General features: G+C 43.9%; 1 protein-coding gene across 4 annotated transcripts in view; it reads right to left on the reverse strand.

The window, feature by feature from the left end:
• Positions 1-1018: 1018 nt before the first annotated feature.
• fgfr3 (fibroblast growth factor receptor 3) overlaps positions 1019-24174 on the reverse strand; it is a 69245-nt gene continuing 46089 nt past the window's right edge. For 2 of the 4 annotated variants that reach the window (XM_068579693.1, XM_068579689.1), the window contains exons 6-18: positions 23992-24115; positions 23593-23783; positions 17588-17732; positions 16779-16954; positions 13763-13911; positions 13284-13405; positions 12628-12738; positions 12347-12537; positions 11354-11476; positions 10755-10825; positions 7792-7929; positions 6816-6921; positions 1019-6072 (exon numbers count right to left, since the gene is read on the reverse strand). In XM_068579693.1, coding sequence (XP_068435794.1) covers positions 5908-6072; positions 6816-6921; positions 7792-7929; positions 10755-10825; positions 11354-11476; positions 12347-12537; positions 12628-12738; positions 13284-13405; positions 13763-13911; positions 16779-16954; positions 17588-17732; positions 23593-23783; positions 23992-24115 — 1812 coding nt within the window. In that variant the 3' untranslated portion in view covers positions 1019-5907. The remainder of the gene's footprint in view (positions 6073-6815; positions 6922-7791; positions 7930-10754; positions 10826-11353; positions 11477-12346; positions 12538-12627; positions 12739-13283; positions 13406-13762; positions 13912-16778; positions 16955-17587; positions 17733-23592; positions 23784-23991; positions 24116-24174) is intronic. The other 2 variants (XM_068579692.1, XM_068579691.1) reach the window with 2 other exon arrangements.

Consider the following 24174-nt stretch of genomic DNA (forward strand, 5'->3'; position numbering starts at 1 on the left):
TATGTACTGTACAGCTCAGTTCTTAAAGCGAGGAAGAGGACCTTTTCAGGGATGGCTGGTCGGCCTGATGGTCCAATGGTCAGTTTCCAGATGGAAACATCTCAACTAGTGTAACACAAAATTGTGGTGGAAAGGCATTCATGGTGCATGAACACAATTGTGAACAGCACTACATTTAAAAAGTTACATTTGTATCCAGTAGCAAGTTTTTTTAATCTCATCCTCATCCTCTTAATCCAGGGATTAATTCTACCAACATTGGTGATCTCTTAACTTCAACTTTATTATAATTTCTACACAACTTCAATTCATATGTATCAAAACTGTAATTTATACAGTAATTTACTTTGGTTAATACCTGCAAAACTAGACCTTCCAAGCCAGCCTCAACTGTACTGTGTGTTTAGCGCTTATACACAAATATTAGCATGTTAGCATGCTTAAAGGTGCTACATTTGATATTGTCATGTTGCCCCACGGCTCCCAACATGGCAAAGGCTGAGCAGGAGGTGGCAGACAACGGTGCGAAGAGCTTTCACAGCGCTGACAGAGTTGACCTTGAGGAGATGCTATGCTACGGCGGCTACGCCGTCCGTCGGGGAGTTCGGTTAACATCATAGCGGTTAACATTAAACCTTCTCAACGTCAAGATGTCAGCGTTTAGCTCAAAGCACTGCGGTGCTTATTCAGCCTCGCAGAACCAGCAGCACGGCTGGAGACGTTCAGTTTTGTGTGAGCATCTGTGACATCCATGTCCAACGTTTTGTTTGTATTCAGTTTCACCCACAGTTAGTTTGTATAGCGGGAAAACAAGCCTGGATATCCGCGAATGTGCTCACACAAGGGTTCAGACAAAACAAACCGAGACACTCTGCAAACAATCTCACTGTCGTGTGTATTCTGTGGTATTTGGATTTCATTTCATTTACATAAACTTCCAAACTTGTGATTTGTTCAACATGTTGGACTTGTTTTTTGTTCTCAGTGACAGACACGGCAATGACAGAGAACGCTATTATAACATGTTTATTGAAAACCTTTTTTGACAGCATAGTTTGTCAGGCACAGAGAGAGAGAGAGAGAGAGAGAGAGAGAGAGAGAGAGAGAGAGAGCGAGAGAGAGAAAGAGAGAGAGAGAAAATAGTTGTTTTTTTCCTCAGTGGGAGATGTTTGCCCAGAGGGGTTGTTGTGGTGGAATGTTACAGAGGATTCATCATGATCAAAACAGGTACAATGCAACAAACAAGCTGTGGAAAACAAAAATCATATAATGCCAAATGGTTAGTTCCACCTTTCTATGTTAGAAACATGAATACAGAGAGAGGACGAATAAATTATGTGGGATTGAAAGAAAACCCCAAAAAACAAAGGACAAATATGATGTTGTCTTGCTGTTGTTGTAAAGAAAAACCTGATGTGGAATGCAAAAAGAAATGGAAAAAAATAGTGTATATGAAAATCATTTCCTCTCCAAGATTCTTATAAAATAGCTCACACAGCTACATAAATCTCTACTCATGTACATCAGCAACCTTAAAAGCATATTTTCAAACTATAAATTAATCTGGACTAACATTGTCGGAGTTAGAACTGCGTGATAAAAGGAAAGTGTGATGGAAAAACTGCGTGAAAACTAACTATTCCAACCTGAAACATAAAATAAAACAAACAAAAACGTGAGAAGTATGTATAGTTTTGATATCGCTGGAAGGAAAAGTGTGAATCTCCGACACCGAAGAAAGATAAGCCTCCTTTCTCTTAAATCACATCCTGGTTTTCTTTTTGTTGCGGAAAGGAGAATAAATGAGTCGGTCGACAGGTGGTTAAAGGCCGATCTGTGACTGTACATACAGTGAGAGTCCCTCCCTGCGGAGGCCGCGCTGTTTATTCATTCAATAGCAAAGAAAACACGTTCACTCTCAAAAGCATTTGTTGTTTTTCACATCTGTTGAGCAGCACACATCTGTATTTCGTTTCCAAGGCCAACACTGATATTTATTAGTATTAGAGCTGATGACATTTTGTTGATACGAAGACTGCTAAATGGGAAATTAGCGTTCACAGTTTCCCCAAGGATTTTAAATCAAGACTAATAAAGGACATTAAAACGCAAGATTTACATTTCATAATTCATAGGAAACTTTATTACACAACCATCCTATTTTCTAGAATAAAACTGCTGTCGCTGTCTAATGAAATGTGTGTCAATAGACTTTGGTCCGGTGTCGAAACAAAATGACACTTTGGCAATTTGGCAAAGTTGAAGGTATTCATAATTAGCCAACGTACCCATTGGTGTGATGTCTTGGTATTACTACTTATTTTGGAGAAGCATTATTTTCATACGACAGAAATACAATGTATCAGCAAACTGGCAGATCGGTCTAATACTTCAAAACCTGGGGGGAAAAAAATCAATACATTCCACTTTTTGTTGCCTTTCTTTCATCTATTATGGATATCCAGCTTTGGAGCATGCAGTAAGCGGTGCTTTACCTTTGCTGCAATAAACAACACGGACGTTAAAAACAACAGATACTACAAAAAGTGAACAAACAGAGAGAGAAAAGCCGTCAGAATCGGAGTGAAGGATCGCAACAAGGATGCAGAAAAGAGGCCAGGCAGGGCATCACGATACAAATAAAAGATAATGAAACAGGAGCAAAGCCTGATGGGGCAAATCAGCATCGAGTAGAATGACTACTCGACATCATCATCGTGATGTTCTGGCTCTTTAATGAAAAACAACAATGAAAAGCAGATCGCTGTGAATAAAAATACTCTCACCATAGGGAAAGCTTTTACCCAGCATGGAAGAATAAATAAAACAAAACAGCGTTTCATTAGATCCATCCACCCTTTACACAAGTGCCCTTTGTCTGTCTTGTTCACTCAAGCAAAAAGAGAGGGGCTAACTAGGCTATTACTGGAAAACTGCTTCCTTTATTGTATGAAATATACCTTGCAATTATAAATTCACAAAATGTGATCAACATGAATCAATTAAACTCCTTTTGTTTGTTAACTTATTCCAGGCACTTCATAGATTTGGGGCCAAAAACTATACTGGAACCAGAAATAATAATAACTTGGTGTAACCGTTCACTTTACAAAGGCCTTGTTTCTGTGCACAAACGGATGGAAAAGTAAATAATTTAGTGCTAAAAAACATAGAAATCTCCCAGTGTATCAATAGAATTAAATACAATGTTCACTCTTTTAAGTACTTTAAATATTTGGGTAGGGGAGCGGAGGGGGGTGGGGGTAACAATAAATGTCTTGATTTAAATGCGGTTCACACACTGGAATAAGGCCGTTGCACTGCAAAGCGTTTCCACCGTTTCCATTCAGCGGCGAGTCCATCGTGTTCCTGAACGCTTCAACTCCACCTTCCCTTTTGTGACTTTGAGAAAAACAGACTCTGTATGAATTTCAACCCTTTCGCTTTTGTTTTTTGGGGGATCAGCTGGAGAGACGACTGCATAAAACAAAAACAAAACAAAAAAAAAGGGGGGGGGGGGGGATATACATTTGGCAAATCCCATAATCCTTCACTGCATGTGTAACCTCCGCCCGCCTACATTCGCCAGCGCAGTATTCTGGTTCATCTGGAGAACTCGGTGAAATAGACTTTAAGACTAATTTGGCACTTTTCTTTTTTGCAAAACTACGCTAAGGATCCACACCAGACTTCAGAGTCTCCTTTAACAATCAAATATATATATATATAGTATATATATATTATTTTTTTGCTGTGTGACTTGTAAATCGCAGCATGCCTTCATTTCAGTATTAATACTATAGAGCAGCGATAAAATCCCAAGCGTCTGGGTCGTTTTTTCAGGAACACTCAAGGGCAAAAGGACATAAGAGCTTTACACTTCTGCCTTCAAGCTGATGTTTTTTGTCCCAATGTCTTGCTCAAGGGCACTTTGACACCGCACGCAGCTCGTTAGCATCGACCCTGTGACCATTACATCACAATATTTGAGTTTGAAGCCTTCAGAGCGACCTCGAAAAGAAAATACCCTCCAAAAAAAGACAAATTATGGTGATATACTTTGAGTTACTTGTTTTTTCTTGTGTGTTTTTAATGTATTCTTATACATTAACGGTCCAAGTCAGAATGTTGTCACGGCTCGAGCCGTTGACGTTCAACAATTATGCCCGATTGTTAAAAGAGGAGCGGTTTCTTCAAAGCCCAAAATGCACTGCAGTGCATCTATTTGAAAAATGGATTTTTTTTTTTGTGTTGCTGCAATTTTAAGCATCTTCCTTGATAAGTACTGAAAAGCATTTTAGGAAATGCAGTCGTGGACAGATTGAACAGTGAAACTATATAACTAGGAGGTATATTTCCTTGAACAGGCTGTGAGGTTCTCTGAAGGCTCTTTATGATTCACAGCTAGTTGTTGTAGATGTTCAATATGCCTTTAAGTACTCCAGTCGCACTAAAAGGCCTCTCTGTACATATCTTGAAGCGCTGCTATTTCTTGCCCAGCAAGACTTAATCGTTGCTTTGATATTGCAAACGTCAACTTTCTCAAACCAGAAATGTAACTCGGAGGAAGCGTCCGGCTTCCCTTTAGCGGGAGCCTTCAGCTCGACGAGTCGGTCGAATCACCTTCGCTTCCGTCATACATTCTCATATACTTTTTTTTTTAACTGTGAAAAGAGAAAAGAAAAGAAAAAGATGGATCAAAAACCGGGGGAGTCGGTGAAAAACAATGTCGCAGTTCTGCTGTAAAATAAGTTACGGAAAAAAAATGGAAATAAAAATCTTTGCGTACAGTACTAAAATCCTAAACTAGACCTTTTCGAACTTAAGAACCACATGTTAAGTCTATAAATATCTTTACAAATATACATGTTAATTATTCAAATAAATCTTTTCTGTATCACTTTAAATGATTAAATGTTTTACACTTTCATGACAGTGTCTTCTAGATTGCAATGCTTCCATCCTAAAACAATACTTTAAAAAAAAAAAAAATGTAATTTTTTTGTCTTTTAAGTACATGGCTGTGAACAGCAATATGATACATATTTGCATTTATATATTTACAATAAATCATTTTCTAGATACATACAAAAAACACTCTGAACCTTGTTCTAATTACTGAATGGCCCTGAAACTCCGCCTCAAACGTGATGAGGAATTTGTTCCGTGATTATCAAAAAATCGTGGTTTTTTTCCGGGATGCTAAAACGGGACGATGGCGTACGACCACATTTGTATGCTCACGTAATCCTCTCGGTCGTTGAGCGTCTTCTGTAAGAGAAAAGTTACCGAGTGTCTAGGGAAGAACGAGTCCCATCATCTAGTTGATTCTGGCTTTGCTGGTATCTGGTCAACGGATCCTCTTCTAGGTCGCACACTTTTATCTCGCCGTCTAAGGTCTCCGGGCAGACGAGGGGATAGAAATCTGAGGTCCTCTCTTACTGGATCGCCAACCAGTCACTGACCAATGCCCCTCATTTCCTCCTCTTGTATCCTTTTTTGTAAAATTTTTAATTAGTCTTAGGACGTGTTCATCCCAGTAGGCACGGAATGGTTTCATCCCCAAAGATTGTCCGTAACAAAAAAGACTGGCCCGAGTACAAAAATATAATATCATTTCTGAAAAGAACACAAACATGGTTCAGCGGCAAAAAAAATAATCCTTCAATGTTTCAAGAGTCTCTTGGGGTGGAGGAGGAGGACGAGGAGGAGGAGGAAGAAAACTCAGTCAAAGAGTGACAAAGAGTTTAAGACGAATTGAAGAGCTGAAGCACTGTGGAAGTATTGCATGCCGAGTTTTCATTTCCATATCTTGAGGAGTCACTTGAGAGGTGTTGTATGAATCTCAAGCTGTGAGGGGAGGTTAAAGTCCAGCCTCCCTCCTCCCCCTCCGCTCCAGCTCAGGTTTTATGTCCTAATCACGCCGTTACTGGGAGGCTGTTTGGGAAGACAGGGCTCGTCGGGCAGCGGGTCGTGGGCGAACACCGAGTCGTCGCCTGAGGAGCAGGTGCTGTTGGAGTCCTGACAGGTGGGCGAGTACTGCTCGAAGGGCACCGCCAGGTCCAGGTACTCCTGTCAGAGGAGGGGTCAAAGGTTAGACTCCGGTGTCACAGTCAAATCCCTTCTGCGGTAAATAAGTGAAGAATTGTATAGTTTTACTGTGTTACCACTTCACTTTAGAAATATATATATATCTTGCACATGTTCAACAGAAGATGTTTTAAAAGAGACGTTATGAGTGTATTTTGACTTTCTTGCATACTTTGCATGTTTCTTTTAAATACAAAAAAAACAAAACGTGTTGGTTTGTGGAAGCCTTGATTTTGGCTGCTTGGCCGTCGCCATCTTGTTTTTTTGCAACCAGAAGTGACTGGAGAGGGTGGAGCTAATTCCAACCATACGCTGACAGGGTTAACGTCGTAAGACGAAAACACAAACGGCGTCCTCCTCCTCCTCCAATCCCTCCCTTTTCACTTCTGGTAAAATAATTTGAAAGACTCGTTTTTAACTCGGCCGTGTAGACGTGAATCTATCCGATCAAATATGATAGCTAACTTTGTGGTTCAAAACCACATTCAAAATATGCTTGTGATCTGATCTACTGATGTTTTTGTTGCTAAAGGGTACTTTTTTTTTTTTACTGAGAAACATGTTTTATATAATATTCATAATATTTTTTTATGAATGTGCTTTCTAGCTCAGTCACTGTGCTTCATTAAGTGCAACGTAACAGTGGTCCAAGGTGACAGTGAAGGTAATGGTTTTTTTTGTGTTTCCATGTTATGAGTGAGCGGCAGCTGTGCTGGGAGACTTACATCGGTGGAGGTCATTGATAAAACCCGGTCGTGATCTTCTACCAGCTGTCTGAAGGTCGGCCTTTGTGACGGCACGGCGTGCCAGCACTCCCTCATGATCATGTACCTGAAACGACCACGTCAAGCTTTAGTTCCTCTGCACATCAACCATTCAAATTGAATATAGATCAACAACTCATACGGACTGTTTCCAGTGATTCGTACTGGTCTATTTCATGTGCAGCTGGATGGCGACGCTCTGTAATTAAAGTTAAAGTTAAGGCTCATCATTTTTGGTTTTTACCAGTTTTCATTTTTCTGCTACGCTTCCAGCTGCAAGAAGACACCGTTCACCCCAGCTGACTGGAATGCAGGGCATCTTACGACAACCACAGCAATGAGCAGAAAAACCCCAATAAGTTGCCGACCTTGTATGGTGAGGATCAACGGATCTCTCGAAAGTAATTGAAAAAGTGCAACAAATAAACTAAAGCCTTTTAAATGTGTGTGGTTGAGCTCTTCTAGAACCAGATTTCACCACTTTTTGACGTTCAAAATAACCGCTGATACGTTTTGCCTCGAACACTCTGGGTATTTCTTATTCAAGTTGCAACTTGTAATTTGAGTGCATCTGAATACGAGTACAGAATGCCAAGCATTTCAGATTATATGAAGACCCTTTATATTTTGGGGAATGTGAAGGTTTTTGCAACCAGTTACTGCGTGCAACTTTCCATTTTGGTTGAAATTCATCAAATTAATTCTGACATTTAGGGCTCGTCAACACTGTTATTTCCTTGTAGTCTATAAATCGGGTCTAAAAGCCGGCTAATGTCGCCAATTGGTCAGCACCTTTTTGTTACGTAATGTCGTAATTTTGATCCAAAACACAATATTTTCTAAAATTGGACTATTTCTTTTGCCAAAGAAATAATATATGATATTAAATTATTACATTATACAGATATAAGTAACAATCATTCAGAGAGACACCTACAGTTCATGGGTGCAGTTTGCCGGTTTGTCCATCCGATGTCCCTCCTTCAGCAGCTTAAAGAGCTCTTCGACTGGGATTCCTGGATACGGCGAGCCTCCAAGGGTGAAGATCTCCCACAACAGCACCCCATAGGACCACCTGCACACAAACACACACAATGGATCCAAATGAAGTCAAACAGCTCTCATAGCCTGAAGCAGTCCAGAGGGTTGAGTTCCCCGGGATAAACCGATGAATCTGGTTGGGGAAATATTGATCTCTTAATAATGTTTACTTCACTCAATGTAAAAATCTATTTGACATTCTTATTGTGTTGGACAGTCAGTCGATATTTGTGCAAATCAACGACTCCTGTGGAAGAAACACACTAAATCTTTAAAGAAAAAGGTCCATTCATTTCCATAAAAAGACAGGCATTGCAGTTGTTACTCAAACAAGAGCAAATAGAGCATTTGTTGGGGACTACTTTCCGCGGCGGATTGATACATGGTGGGGTTCTCGTGAGTATTTATCACAGCAGGACGTGTGTGTCAGAAAAAACTACAGTGTGTGTGTGTTCATGGTAATGAAGCAACATGTCACCCAATGCGGCTCATTGATGTGTTTTTAATAGTTATTGGACAACAATGAAGATGGATGGCACAAAGGAACGATATATATATATATATATATATATATATATATATATATATATATATATATATATATATATATATATATATATATATCTCGCAGCTCTATACAAATAAAAGCAGCTGGAAGTATATCAGTAGCATATTAGCATTTTTTGTATTTTGCTTGTGTTTCATCAGCTTAATAAAAACATCAGCATCCTTTGAAACTGCAGCCAGTATGAGCTGCAAGCAAATGCGAAAACAAATATGAATAAAAACATCTGCAGTTACAGTCCAGCTGCTGCCTGTTCATCGGACTCGAGTCGTTTTCCCTTTTCTTTCTGTGTCTGAGGCAGAAGCTCCAGTGAGCCGCTGCATGGTTCCTACATGGCGAAGGTAATCAGATAACGGCGGTCTATCAACCCGGTGTACTGTTGTTGGTCCGCCTCGTCCAGTGACTCAGTGAGTCGGAGCCCCTCCCCTCCCTGCGGGCGCTCGGCGGGCTTAATCTAATTATCCTCGCTCCGGAGGGTGGAAGACGAACGTGAACATTGGTTTGCTGAGGGCCGATACACTGCATGATGTTTGTTTTATCTCATAGGATCTTTAATTTGTGTATTATCCTCAAATTTGACCAGTTTCGTGCTAAAACAATCCCAAAAGCCTTCAGTATTTATTACTTCTAAGGTGGGAAAGCTGCATCAGGAACAACATAAAAGACAAAAACTTTCCTCTACAACCTTATGCACACTTACAGATCAAAGTTGGACACGTTATTTTTCCCTTCCCTTCTTTAATGCTTTCTTTTTGCACATGGATGCCAAACGTTATATATTGTTAAAGTTATAAATTGATGTTGCAATGTAAAATGACGTGCTGTTATTCATTCGTGCACAGTTACATATTATTTCTGTGAATATGTCAGTGGCGTACACACCAGCACATCCATTTCCCCTGCTTTTAACGGGTCAGTGTGTCGCCCTGAAGGTGCAGCGAGTCTCATTCTCTGCAGCTTTTTTAGACTGACACCTTTCAAGCTGTTCATAAAAACTGTGATACTGGCAGGAAAAGCTCACACGCTGGAGAACTGAAAGCTACTTCGGCAGTAAATAACCCTGGTATCTGAATTTCAATAAAAGCATTCTGGTCCAAGTGTATTAGTAGAAACTTGTCACTTTGGAAATGTGGTGCAAATTACTTAAAAGGCACGCTGCTGCTCTGCGCGAAACGAATATGTGAGACGACTGTAAACATCCAACAGAAACGTCTCCCTGAGCGTTTTCTCACAGCCAGTTCTGCCTTTCGAGCCGTAAATGTTTGGAAAGCCGCGGGAGCCAGTTGTGCCGCGAGAGCTGCTGCATGCAGAAAGGTTTGGTTGTTTTTCCCCTCAGATTCAGTCCTTTTGCTGGCTGTCTGCTCGTGAGTGTGCGACAGATTTGATTTAGCGCGTTCTAATTGTCTCCCCCTGTTTGTTTCAGTAAAAAAAAAAAAAAACCCATCACAGGTCAGGAGTCAGAGTCCCCCGAGGTGTGTGAGAGCAAACTGGCTGCGGAGCGACTACTGTATAAAAAGGGAGGAGGAGGTTTGGCGGCAGGAATCGACTCTGTAATCCAGACCCGCTGGAATAACAGCGCGGGGCTGATTCTCCTCCCGGCTTGTTCCCAGTCTCGTGTAATTACACGGCGAGCCCGTGTTGACAGGGGCCCGTGTTTGGCTTGGATGGCTGTGCTGGGGACACAGCGTCTGGCTGTGGGGGGGGGGGCTAAACTACCGCAACACAGATTGACTTTGTGACCTCCTTTCCTAAACTCGCCTTTCTTCTCCTGAACGCAGCCAACTCGGGAGCAATCACAGGTCGTAAAAGGTGCGTTTGTCTACGGCGCCCTTTTGAATTTGTTCAAACCACCGTGTGATAAATCCACTGACCCTCTTTATCGCCTTCTGTTCTGCTGGCGGAGTGGATTTACTCTTATGAAAACGCAATGAATCTCCCCTCGTATACTCCCTTTTAGCCCTTTTCTTGAATTTGCGCGGACCAAATGGCAGCTTGTGGCAGCTCCGTTTCTGTCTCTCTGCGACGGCGCATTCGGGAGATTAAAGAACAAACGCGGGGCGAGGAATGCGGATACGCAAGGAGCTCAGGATTATCGAGTGGGCGCGGGGGTGACGGCGAGCGGGAGACGTTTGGGAGGGGAACGCTACGATTCCATATTCACACGCACAAACTCTCTCCGCTTGACGCTAACGCGCTCGGTCACGACATTTCAACACCCGGATTCCTGCCGGTGTGCGGCGGCTCCACATGAGCGGGCAGTTGGCATGCGAGGGGTTCGGTTTGTGCAAACTCACACGTCGCTCTGGTGCGTGTAGACCCGGTCGAACAGAGCCTCCGGAGCCATCCATTTCACGGGCAGACGACCCTGCAACAACAGAGGAACAGCAGAACCGCTGTGGTCAGCAGAACCATTCTGCACTGAGCAGACAGAACGACATGGACCCGAACACACAGTCTGGTCCCGCCAGGGCCGTAAGCACACCTTGAACTTTTGACTCAACAAAAATGGCTCAATAAGTTTTAGTCATGCCACAGAATGTATTAAAGATCCACAAATGTCGTTTCATGTCTTAGTTATTGTTATTATCACAATGTCTGCTGTCTGTCCCGGTCTTTAAATCAATCTTCTGAACTTTGAGGACTGTTCCAGCTCTGTAAACGAAATGTCTCTTACCTGCTTGGACATCAAATCCATATGACAAATGCTTGTTTCTGTTCTTTTCACTCTAAAATAAAGTATTCTAACACATCATTAGATTCTGCAGCCTGGAGGAACCCCATCGAACACTGGGCATCGTGGCCCCGCTCTCACATTAGCTTCTCTTTTTAAAAAAAGTAAGGGGTTAAAATGATAAGGCACTCCTATATTTCTGACAAAGGAGACGAGACTCACGTTCGTGGTCTTTTTGTAGTAGTCTATATTGTGCACATCTCTGGCGAGACCGAAGTCGGCGATCTTCATAATGTTGTCCTCTGTCACAAGGACGTTCCTGGCTGCCAAGTCTCTGTGGATACACTGAGGGAGGAAGCAAAAAAGACATCAAGCACACGTCGACATAACCAATTGCACACGCAGGTTCCCATACACTGATGCACTGAAAGTCAACTTTCATTTACCATTGTCAAACTTTCTTCGCTCAAAATGGCAAATGTACCTTTATCCAAACACAAAGGGTCTTATCTGATCCTCTGACCCTAAAACTTACTCTGAACTTTGATTTTTTTCAATATATTTCCAAGTCTAAAAAGTGAAATTGTAGCTAAACTAATTCTATCACATGGCTCATTACGTGCAAATATGTTGCATCAAAACTATTACAAATAATGAAAAACTAACACACGCTGCAAAGCAAACACAGGTTTGATTATAGTCACGCAGGCAGACGATCAGGATCCTGCTTATCCGGAGCAGAGTCTGGCAGCCTGCCTGAGGAAAACTGCTTTAAGCTACTTTAAGCTATTTTCTGGAGTCTCCTTTAGTGACAGTGACACATTGTGTTTATGTCTCTGGCTTTTTTTGCTGACTTGGTTCGGTCTGCTATGCTCTGTGTCGTTAGGTTGTTAAAAGCCTTATATTTAAAAGTACCATAGTGCATGTTTTTATTATGTTCGTTCTGCCCTTTTTTTGCGACGCTAAAGCTCATAAAAATGAGTTCTGTGTGAGAGTGCTCATGTTTGGAAAAAATATATTGAGGTGCGAATAAAGGTTTTAGCTAAAAAATAGATTTAATGACAGTAGTTTGTTCAGCTTATCTATTGTCCCCGAAAAAATATATTATTTTTTTATGTCGAGTCTCGATAGACGAGCAGTGGCCACTCCATTCGTGTGTAGAAAGAGTCTCTCACACACACACACACACACACACACACACACACGGCGGCTGACCTTCTGCGAGGCGAGGTACTCCATGCCTCGGGCGACCTGGTAGGCGCAGGACACCAGGTCTTTGAAGGTGAGCTGCTCGTCGGGGATTTTACAGGTGTCGAAGGAGTAGTCCATGCCCGGTGGCCGCCGCGCCCGCAGGTACTCCCTCAGGTTGCCTTTGGAGGCGTACTCCACCAGGACGTACAGAGGACCTGCAACACCAAGAGCACGCCGTCACTTGCAGCACACCGCCGCTTCACCGCGGGGCTCACCTTCTCCTGCGCGACGCGCCGAGGCCTCACCGTCCTGCGTGCACGCTCCCAGCAGATTGATAATGTTTTTGTGTTTTCCGATCATCTTCATCATCTCCATCTCCGACACCAGGTCCGACAGATCTTTGTCCGTGGCGTCGTCTGAGGACGAACACAAGAGAGCGTTGATGCCGCGTGCATCCAGGGGGAGGAGTGCATGCACACATCCGAGTCATGATGCGTACAGGGAGAGAGAGAGAGAGAGAGACGCGATACACGATCCCTTCATGAAATCTCAGGGCGCAGCACCACACGTGTCACTATAGCCATGTTCCCATTCAACTGCAAAGCCATTTTTCAGGCGAACTTTTGAAATGTCACAGAGAAAAAAAGAATTGGCCCGTTTCCATCGACTGGTTTGGAGCAAATATGGTGAGCTAAAACGCAGCTAGGCTACGCACGGTTGTAATCCGGCCTGTTAACACAGCAGAAGATGAAGGAGAGGACGCCAACAGTCGTAGGAGTTTAATGTTTGCTCCATCAGAATTGAATCAACAAACAGGTGCTTCAACGCTCCATTTGTTCTTGACAAAAAGCAGAGACCTTTTCATGCAGATTTCCTGATATGCTACTTGAAAAACAAGCAGAAATGGAAACACGGCTACTGTCAAGGTTGTGCGTTCACTCTGCCCGCGACAATCGCTCACCTTTCAGCATTTTCACGGCAACGTCGAGAGGCTTGTTGGGCTTCTCCTTGTCGATGCCGATGGCCTCGGCCATCACCACTTGACCGAAGCAGCCCTCGCCCAGCGGCTTACCCAGAGTCAGCCTGCAACACAAGCGAGACAGTCTCAGAGCTGGGATTTCTTTTCAGTGTGGATGGGTGGGTTTTTTTTGTTTTGTTTTTGTCCATCTTTATCGTGTTGAATGAGACTGATGTGATTGCCAAGTACAATAAACACTGAGGGAAGGTGTCATTGTGACCTTGATGTATCGACGGCTCATGTTTTCACAGCACGTAACGTGACAAGGACAAGAGCACAGTATCTGTCAACTCTGAAATATGTTGCTTGGCAGCGTGAAAAACAACAACAACAAAAAAAAAGCCACAGCGCGCCATGTTTTGTCTTTGACAGGCGTTTAGACAGCACTGATGAATGTAGATCCGTGGAAGTATTTGTCTCACCGTGTCCGTGGAAACTCCCATTTGGGGTCGGAGGGCAGCTCCAGCTCCGAGACGTTCGCCAGCATCGGCCCGTCGCTGGATGAGAGGCGGGCGATCCGGACCAACGGGGTGTTGGAGTTCATGGAGGAGTTAGAATCCAAGGACACCTGCTTGGGTTCAGAAATAAACTGTTATAGACTCTGAAGAAGGACGAGGTGATGTGTGATTACACAAGCGGACAGGGGGAAGGAGAAGAAACACATCGTGACCTTTGACCCGACGCGCAGCACTTTCACAAATTCTGCTTTAATTAAGTTGCAATCTAATCTTCGGCTGGAAAGTTTTGATAGAAAACACTAAAATGTTTATGTGAGATTTCGTCATCATAATCAAAAACATTATTAGTTTATATTGAAATCTGTTTTGTAATTATCTTCCTTAGTTAAAATGGTTCCTAAAGAAAGATGAGTTTTTTCACTGGTTAGTCAAATTGATTTCAAATGTCAAGGCCACAAACGCAGTAATTGAAAAAGTACATGTAATTAAAAATGTTTTACAGCTGCTGGTTTTTAGAGAACACGGTCGTGTTGGATGTAAATACTTCCAGGTTAACCTCGGTTTGAACTTCTCGGTGTAAAAACAACATTTAAGGATTGCATAAATGACTGAGCAACTTCACAATGTTTTTTTGGCAGCGACAGACTGCAAACATCTCTCGTCTCGAGACCGATGTCGGAGCTCCTTCAGCAGCGCGGACTTTCTCTGGGGGAAAAAAAACAGCGAGACTTCTGACGGCGGCGGTGACTTTTACAAACAGCCGGCCTGTGGCTGCGCACAGGAGGAAGCGGGCGCTAACAAAGACAAATGAAGGCGGAAGCAGAGGTGGGCGAGCGCGTGGCGAGGTGGGATGGACGTCTCTATCCATCAGCGAGCTCCGTCTCCAGACCGGCGGTCCTGCCGCCGAGCCTCGCCGGCTCGACATCCTGCCACCATTTATCTGGCTGCAGCGGGCGAGCCGATGGCTCTGGCCCTGCGTTTTGATGAATACGTTTGTCTCTGCCAGCTCGGGCCCCTTCAGGTGGGGTCTTCAAACAAATGTCCACTTACCAGACTTCCCTCCGAAAACTTCTTGACCGCACGAAAATGAGAAAAAAATGCAGCGAAGCTTCAAAAAAGAAGGAAAAAAATGCCTCGACCACAATTTCGGAGGGCATGAAAAGTAATATCTGATAGAACATGCCAGGGGGTTTATGGGAGATTTACTCAGAGTTATGAAAAAGAAAGGAGAGAACTGGGAGATTAGCTTTACAAAAGCGAAGCAAAGATTACAGAAAAATGCAATAAGATCTTTCCCTGCACTACCTTATAAGAGCATGTATATGAAGGTAGCAGAATAGACAAGATTCAGAGGCTCCAATTAGAGCATCTTTCAAAAGACGACGCGTCTACCTCCGAGAACCTGACAAGGCTGCTTTTATGTAATGAGTAATTAGAGGAATCACTCATCTGCATTTCACACACATTCAGATGATCTTTGCATCCGCACTGCCATTCGCAAATATGGAAGGAATTCAGGGTCACCGCTATTGCAAGAAACTGAAACAACGAGAGCCCCGCTGCTCTGCCCGAGGAATTCATGACACGGAGGAGCGATGGGAAAGGAGGAAAGAAAGTGTCTTGATGAGAGTCACGGGGATTGAACAGAGGTGAAGATGAAGGTGGACGTCTATTAATTAGTGTGGAGAGGGAAAGCCCACAAAAGGAACTCTGGCCCGGTTTCAGAAATCATTTTCCCTTCTTGGACATGTCTGATGCTCTGACACCGACTCAAATCTTTGCTCCCACCCGTCTAAAGAGCACGAACCTCTCGAACAACCTTAATCATAATTCCTACCGCTTAATCTCCAAGTTAAACATACATTTTCATCTGATAAACCTACTTGGAATATAGAAAATCGAGACTTTAAATGCTTGTCCATCAGAACCCTTTGATCTGGATGGAATCAGAGGCAGCTCTAACTGCTCAAGACGTGTGTGTTTTCATAGCTTCATGTTTAGCAGGCACATATGAGAGTGGGATGAATCTTCTCATCTGATTCTGGGTAAGAAAGCCAGCCTATTCCTGTCTGGACTCCGTCTCGGGTTGGATTCGAACCTTGACCGCCGACGTTCGTCTCGCTCGCGGCACCCCGCGAGACAATGACGTGAAGCGCCGTGCGCACCGCAGACTGCAGCGATGCAGCTGCTCCACTTTGTGTTTCCCTCCCAACAGTTGAGTGGGCGAGTGTGCGTTACACAGAGTGAAATCTAAAACTAACACTGACAGTCACAGGAGGGCATAAGTATCCCAGCGCTGAATCCGCTCCAAGATAAATGGGAACACATGTCAGCGGCGTGACGCCTTCCAGCGTCCGCCAGACGTCATCAACGCCGCTGGTCGGAGAGAGATCCACAACAGAGAGACGGACATCAAGTCACTCTATTTATTATTCTTTATTTACGCTCTTAGCTTGCGTCAGTTCGATCCTGCGAGCGATTCCTCTTTGAAAGTTAAAAAGACAGAGATTGCAAAGTTTTCGCAAAATTACACTATTTCTCCACGACTCTAATAATCAGCTAATAATGTTACTTCCCTGGCCGTTGAGGTTGTTTTTCAAAGTAATGTAAATTCTGCTGCCGTTCAGTTTGCAGGAGGGAAAAAGTGCTGAAAGCAGCATGTGATGCAATGAATGTGTTAACTAAGTTCCTGATATGAGTTTTCCCTCGATCTTCCGTGTTTGTAAATAAATGTAAAGGTTTTCCCAGCAAATTCTGTATCGTTTGCTGAAAAGCTGGTGAATTAAAAGACTTTTTGCTGTGTTTTCTTAGAGGTTACATCGTGTTTTCAACACACAATTGTGACATAAATGGAACTGCATCCTCTGCATAATATTTGACCTTCATGTATAATGCGAGAAGCTAAACTAAACAGACGGGCAGAGAGAGAGGAAGAGGCGGGGAAAGTGCTCATAGGAATCTTGTATCTACTTTCTGTTACCTGTCTCTTGAGGGGGAACTTTGACAGTTTCTGCACGGGCGGCTGTGGCAGCGTCTTCTGCGTCGTCATCCTCATGCGGCAAAGGACGACGATGACCACGGCGAGGATGAAGAGCACGCAGCCCGTCACGTAGATGAGGATGTCGGCGTAGTAGTCCTCCTTCTCCGGGCTCACTGCTTTGGGACGAGGAGGTCACACACACACACACACACATTGTTCGTTCGAAAAATACAAGAACCGTGAGAGTTACCATGTTATTCATACTTTTCCATTCATAAAATGTTTCCAATAATTGAGAAGAAGCTTTGCTCAGTAGCACGTTTCACCTGAACAGATTCTAGGAAGTGGTTTTCTATGGAATAATATCTATAAGTCAAAACAGAAACACATCAGAAAGTAATCAGCCTGTAGTTTTATCCTGCAGCAGGTAATTGCACCTGTGATACGCTCCTCCTCAGGGATGTAATTATTGTGTGAACACAGAACACAAAAATGTGTTTAAATTGCCTCGTAGCCTTGAGACATTTAAAGAGACGATCTGCTATGATTAAAAAATGTCTTCCAATGGAGGCTGGATTGCATGTTGGGCTCATCAAATTAAAGGGGAGATGACACCGCTGCAGCACACTTAAAACCTGTTAACAAGTCACAATCTATGGTAATTAGGTTTGAAAATGAACGTTAAAGATTGTGCTACTGAGCAAAGGGAGAAAAAAAAAAAAAAAAACAAACAAAAGTTTGCAATCACAGTTTGGAAATGGAAATGGACGACAAGAGTCGAAGGACCCGCAGAGAAGAGAGGAATATACCTGGAAGCACCGTCAGCCAGGCAGAGTGGTAAGCATAGCCGATAGAGTTCCCTGCCAGACAAGTGTACTTGCCCGCATCCTCAAAAGACACATTGGTCAAGAAGAGAACCTCTAGCTCCTTATCTGTAGTGTTAATACCGGCCGTCTGTGGAGGATGAGAGGGGGAAAGATGGAGAGAAAATAAAGAGAGAGAAGAGATATCATGAGCCGAAAAGCTCCTCAGAGGAAACACCAAATACACCCTGCAGGAAAGGACAGGAGTGAGGATTTATAGGAGGGATTTCTCTTCTGCTGACAGTGGCGACGCCGACACCTGAAAACACCCAAAGCATCACCCTCACCGCGCTGCGAAAGAAGCCTGCTGGTTCAATCTAAAACCACACGCAGCCCAGAAAGCTGTCACGCTGCAAAACCTCCTCATCCAGTCAGTTTAACTCTTACTCAGTCCCAATTTCCTGCCAATTTGTTTCAAGAACTTGCTCGATATCATTTTCTTGATTCTACTGTGGCTACCTGCCTGAAACAAGAACAAGTCTTAGTTCAGGAGACTGTGGCTGGTGATGTATTCAGATTTGATCACATATTTTAGTGCTCAGAAATAAACAAAAATGACTTGCTAAGATGTCAAATGTAATGTTTTTGCAGCGGACATTTTCTTTATGCCAGTTATGCTGTGTCTCAAAACTAATACTTCTGAACTTGTACTATGACGATATTTTGAGTGAAGAAGTGTGTTCACACAAGTATGTAAATATGCATCGCAGTGTGAGCGCTTAACGGTCACAACGTTGATTGTGGAATGTGGGACACTTTGCGTGTCTGAATTTGCGCCATGTTGTCTACGCAGTGGAAGAGTCAGGTCATTTCTGTTTGTGTCGGCCATGTTTGATTTGAGACAACATCACCTCAAGCTCACACACGTGACGGGAAAGTGCATAGTGTCGGCAGTGTACTACATGTAAGTGTACTAACGGAAGTATAGATTGAGTGTTCACAGCGTTGGGGTTGTCTCTCGGTTGCTACTACAACATGTGAGTTTAAATTAAACCAGCATTTACCAAACGCCAAAGCAAAGCAGATCCCTTCACCACTCGTTTTAAACCTCTCAAAAACTTTGATTTAGGATGTTGTTCTGAAACATTTGTGTTTTTAGGGGTGCCTCAAGGACCTATTCTGGGCTCACTGCGTTTTAAGAACTACCTGTTCATGATTTAAACAAATCTTGTATCACTTTATGAAGACTTTAGTTCCCCAATGCAAGATGTTTAAAAACATTTTTCAGTATTTTTCCAAACCTTATTAGAAACACAAAGACGATATTCAGTATTATAAAGGGAAGGACTTACAAAATACTTTACAATACTTTGCAGTGTGGCTGCTAAAGAACCTTGAAATTACTCAGAAAAGGGCATCACTGCACTTGTGGCTTTTCCCCCTTTGACTCATGGTGGGTGTGATGACCAGTGGGGGAGTTTCCCAGTGTCTGATGTGGCCCGGTTGGGGGTGAGCGACTCTCCTTCCCCAGGCCTGAGTAATGAACAGTGACATCCAGACCCAGTCATGAATCACAGCCCTGCACAACGCTTTCATATAAAAGCAAATTAATACAGCTGGAGAATGCACTCCCGGTAAAATCAATATGGTCTGGTCGGTGGGGTTTCTACGTGGGCTTTTCTGTGTGTGTGTGTGTGTGTGTGTGTGTGTGTGATGGTGGTTTGTGGGAGAGATAAGCTTTTGAAGTTGTCTCAGTAATTAAAGGGTGCGATATTGTGTTTGTTATTGATCTATAAGGAAGATAAAGTGGCACTGCGTGTTGCAATGGATGATAGCAACTAGGAACAGAATGTGAGAAATTAAACTGAAATCCCATTAGAGGCGTGCGTGTCTGAGTGTGTATATGTGTGTGTGTGTGTGTGTGTGTGTGTGCACACTTTGTCCTATTAGCAAGCCAGTGAGCCAATCAAACCCACAACCAAAGGAGCCCCGCAGAGAGGAGGAGACGCAGCAGAGGATCAAATGTGGTGACGGCGGCAGTCGCCCAGAGCTCAGGATTTACCTGGTTTGTGTATCTTAAGCCAGAAAGCGTTTTCCGACTTGCCTACAAAGTTTGAGGCGCGACACCAGTACTTCCCGGCATTTCTCTCTGTCACGTTGGACAGTTTCAACTTACTGTGGGCCTCCGTGTGTTTACTGACAACACTCTGGAAAGGGAAAATTGAGAGGCAGTGAGGCCTTTGCAGTAGTGAATTCCTGAAAGAGCACATGTACAGAACATGCGCACACACACACACACACACACACACACACACTTCCATTTGCAGAACCTTTACTTGCAACTCAGTACTTTGCCATGAGTCTAAAAGTATTGCTAATTTACATGAAACACCTGGACAGACAGACACACACACACACAAACCCACACACACACACACACGCATAATAAAGCAGACTGTCGGTTTGAGATTAAAAGCCTTACAACGTCAAACCTGTAAAATCCGACACACACACACACACGCCGCACTGTACATTGTAGTCTATTGGGAGCTTAAAGGCATTACGGCGTGTCAATCTTCTCAAAGTGTGTGCGCTGCGTGCATAAAGACACACAAACACGTCGCTTGTGGCCGGCTCTCCAGCAGGGAAACTGCAGATGAATAATTAAACGGGCCAAGCGCATAAAGGAGCAAACATATCATGTTTTACGGTTGCTTAATGAACATCCACGGCTCGGCTCCAGACGCCTCCCCCTCTGCCTCCCCCCGACGGGGTGAGACGCTCCACGCTAACCGTTTTTCCAGGCATCAAAAGAGCAATTCAGGCAAATGTCTTCCCCCCCCGCCCCCGCCCAAAAAAAGGTCTTGCATGACCCCTCCTCCTCAGCTGTATTTAACTCCTATCGTATATATGCCACACAGGAGACGTCACACCGAGTCTGAATGAACTGTGGCGAGACCAGAGAGAGAGAGAGAGAGAGAGAGAGAGAGAGAGAGAGAGAGAGAGAGAGGCAAACAGAGATCTCAGTAAATACTGTTTCAATTATGTGGTAGTAGAAAATAAAGCGTGGAGCCGCGGTCTGCCCCACTCTCTCTTTCTCTTGGCCTGTCTTTCTCCTCATCTCTCTCTCCCTCTCCCTCTCTCTCTCTCTCTCTCTCTCTCTCTCTCTCTCTCTCTCTCACGCCCTCTCCCTCCCTCTCTCTCTCTCTCTCTTTATCAGACTGGCACCTCGTTACTTAAATGTGGTGGACATTTTACACACGGGTCTCGATTTTCAAACACTTTTTTACGTAAAGGTGGCGACGGAATTCGGATCTAGAAACATTTCTGTGACGGTTCCGACCGCTTGTGTGAAAGCTCCAGCACACAAAAGGGTGAAATAACGAAAGAGGAGTTCAACATTTATGGCAGATTTAGTTACTTTAGACAGAGCCAGACTCAGTGTTTCCTCCTGTCCCCCAGTCCCGATGCTAAGCTAAGCTAAAGTTGTTCATGTTGTGATGGTTCCTCCGGTGGGGCACAGATCACCATCACTCACACCATCAGTTTCCTCTGCATGTGTACATTTGTGCCAACTGTTCACAGTGTGAATATATTTTATTTTCTACCTGATGAAGGATGAAAAATTATAAAGCTCGTTACAGGATCCATCGGTGAGGCACCGAGTGTCCCCCCGGTGCTCACGAAGGTTATTAATTAAGGCTTCAGCCGCAAAAAAATAATCCAACATGGACGCAGCCAGCTGTGGAGGTGAGAGCCTGAGAACACGCTGCTACCTCGATGATTTCATTATGTATGAACTCACCGCTGAATACGCTGGAGCTAAAAGTCTGAAAGCCTCAAATCCATCACTTCAAGAAATAGATGAAGGCAGCAATGTTAGATTATCTTTGTTCTGTCTCCTGCCACTCTTCTTCTTCTTCTTCTTCTTCTTCTTCTTCTTCTTCTTCTTCTTCTCCTCATTTTCCATCTCTCCTCTCCCATTTCTTTCTCGTTCCCTGCGTCTCCCGGCCTCTCTCTCACCCCCTCCCACTCATTCGTGAAGACTCTCGCCCTCCATCTTTACCCACCACTCTGTCACACACTCTCTCTCTCCCTGCTGACTTTGCCCTTCCTTGTGTTCCTCCACTCATTTTTTCCATGGCTTTTTTGGGTGCCTCTTCTCTCTTTCCTCTCTCCTCCTCCTCCTCCTCCTCAAACCACGCGACGCAGCACATCTGACGGCAGCGGCGGTTAAACAGAGCCCGTCTCTCTCCCTGCGTTGCCGCCACCACGGCAGTTAACTTAGTCCAAACCAGATGTTTGTTTTATTCCCCCGCTCTCTCTGGAGGCAGAAAGAAAAAAGGAAAAAGGGAGAGGCTAAATAAGAAAGCAAAAGGCTTTCTTGGGTTTTTTTCGTTGGGTGTCTTCCTCTCACTCACCCCAGATAAAAAAATAAAATAAAAAAAATACACGCCTCGCAGTGGGTTTAGGGTGTTGTCCTCCTCGGCGAGGAATGCTTTCTACTTTCTATTCTTGAACACCGGCGCTGCTTCGGGAGGCAATGAGACCTCCAGGAGTTATTCTGAAGACTACTGGCCGCCTTCCCCTCTGTGATTGAGAAATGCTTTTCATGCATTTCAGACAAAAACACCAGGACAAAAACATCTGAGCAGCTTGAACCAAAAAAACAGGAATCAGAACGAATCCGTAATTAATTATAACCTGGAGATGTTCACAGACTTTTGCTTACTTGATGGATAACAGAAGAGTGAATCACAGCTGGACTGCCAGTGTGCTGCTTTCTCAGATATTACAGTTTGGTTGTTCTTTCTGCCATCTTCTTTCCTTCGTCTGCCCTTTGTTCTAATCTCTAATGAAGCGTTTGATCTTTCCTATTATCCGTTTGAAAATTCAATAAGTAAAGTTCAGGGAGAGACGCGCACATCAGGTCTACGAATCGAACACACAGCTAATAATATCAGATCTGTTGTTGTTGTCATCTTTTAGACATTCATAGAACAACTGGAACAAAAATCCACCTTTAATTAAGATTGAATTCAATTCACCCTCGACACAATAATTACTGTAGGTAACAAAATGCATCATCTGCTATTCAATCCTATAAAAACGCTAAAAACACATGCTAAAGCTTTTGTTACAAACAGATCAGATTATTGCAATGCTTTTTGCACTGCTCTTTTCTCTGTCAGCTGAAAAATGTCAACTTAATAAGAACTATGCTGCCGACTTTTAACCAACAACAAGGAAGGAGCATGTTGGCCTCTTTTAACTACAATCCCTTCGCTCCCAGTATCTTTAAGAATAGATTTTAAGGTTCTGCTCTTCATGGTTTGGGACCGGCCTACGTTGCAGACTCTCAGTCGTTTTATTGCCCTTCACGAGCTTTCAGATCTTCTACTGATGTTTTTATTACACACAATTATATGTATAAGAAAAGAAAAAAAAGCAGCACAGCTGTTTTTTTTAAAACTATGCTTCAAAAATGATGGAATACCCGTCCAAAAGCGATAGGAGACACTGGCGCTGTGAACAGTCTTCAGCAACAGCTGACTTTGGTCTATAATTAATGTCATTCAAGCATTTTTATTTCATTTTTTTTGTAAAGCTACAACTCTCAGTATGAAAAGTGCTCTATGACTTTTGTGTTATTTACTGTGCAGGTGCACACACACACACACACACACACACACACACACACACACACACACACAGGAACAGGAACAGAAACTGATTTACGGCGGTATTATTTAGGTTAATGACGCTGCCGTAAAAGTGCAGGTGAGGCTTTCGTTTCCCATAATGCCGCTGTGGTGTTCGAGGAGCGAGCTCGTCAATTACACGCTGCAGTGGAAGAGCCCGTGCCCCCCCCCCCCCCCCCCCGCCAGTACAAACTCATTAAACAAGACATTTCGGAGGCATTCGTTATGAGTGAAATGATCCCATGTTGAAAAATCGACTCCCGGCAAACGCCGGCGGGACTCGTGGCCAGATGTGGGCCTCAGACCCACCTTCAGGATGTTGACGTAGGGAACGTCGTCGGGGCCGTAGTGGCTGCCGTTCACCTCGATGTGCTTCAGCCACTGGATGTGCGGCTGGGCGTCGCTGTAGACCTTGCAGTGGAACTCCACTTCGCTGCCCACCTCCACCGTCTGATTGGCTGGCAGGCCCGCCTGGAGGATGGGCCTGTGGGGGGAACGCTCTGCGAGGGAAAGCACGGAGTCATTAGCGCAAGTCATGCATGGGAACGATGCTGCGGGAAACGAAGACGGACAGTCTTTTTAAAAAAAAAAAAAAAAAAAAGAAGATATTTCACACCAACAACTCTCGCGGGCTCATTCAAACCGCTGGTGCGTGTTAATGCATTGCTTGTTTACACAGAAGCAGCAGTGAGAGGCGGCGTTGTTTACCTAACACATCCAGCTGGTAGGTGTGGGTGATGGCGCCGTACTTGTTCTGCACCACGCAGGTGTAGTTTCCCCGGTCCGACGGCACGGCGCTCTCCATCACCAGACTCCACTGCTGGTGCCTCAACTGTGGGAGAGGAGAGAAGTGTGAGGATGCTGAGCCTATTTCAAGAAATCTCAGAGGGG

The sequence above is a fragment of the Clinocottus analis genome, unplaced genomic scaffold (assembly GCF_023055335.1).
Source record: "Clinocottus analis isolate CAN_PGR_092001 unplaced genomic scaffold, fCliAna1.0.p SCAF_17, whole genome shotgun sequence".
Taxonomy (NCBI): domain Eukaryota; kingdom Metazoa; phylum Chordata; class Actinopteri; order Perciformes; family Cottidae; genus Clinocottus; species Clinocottus analis.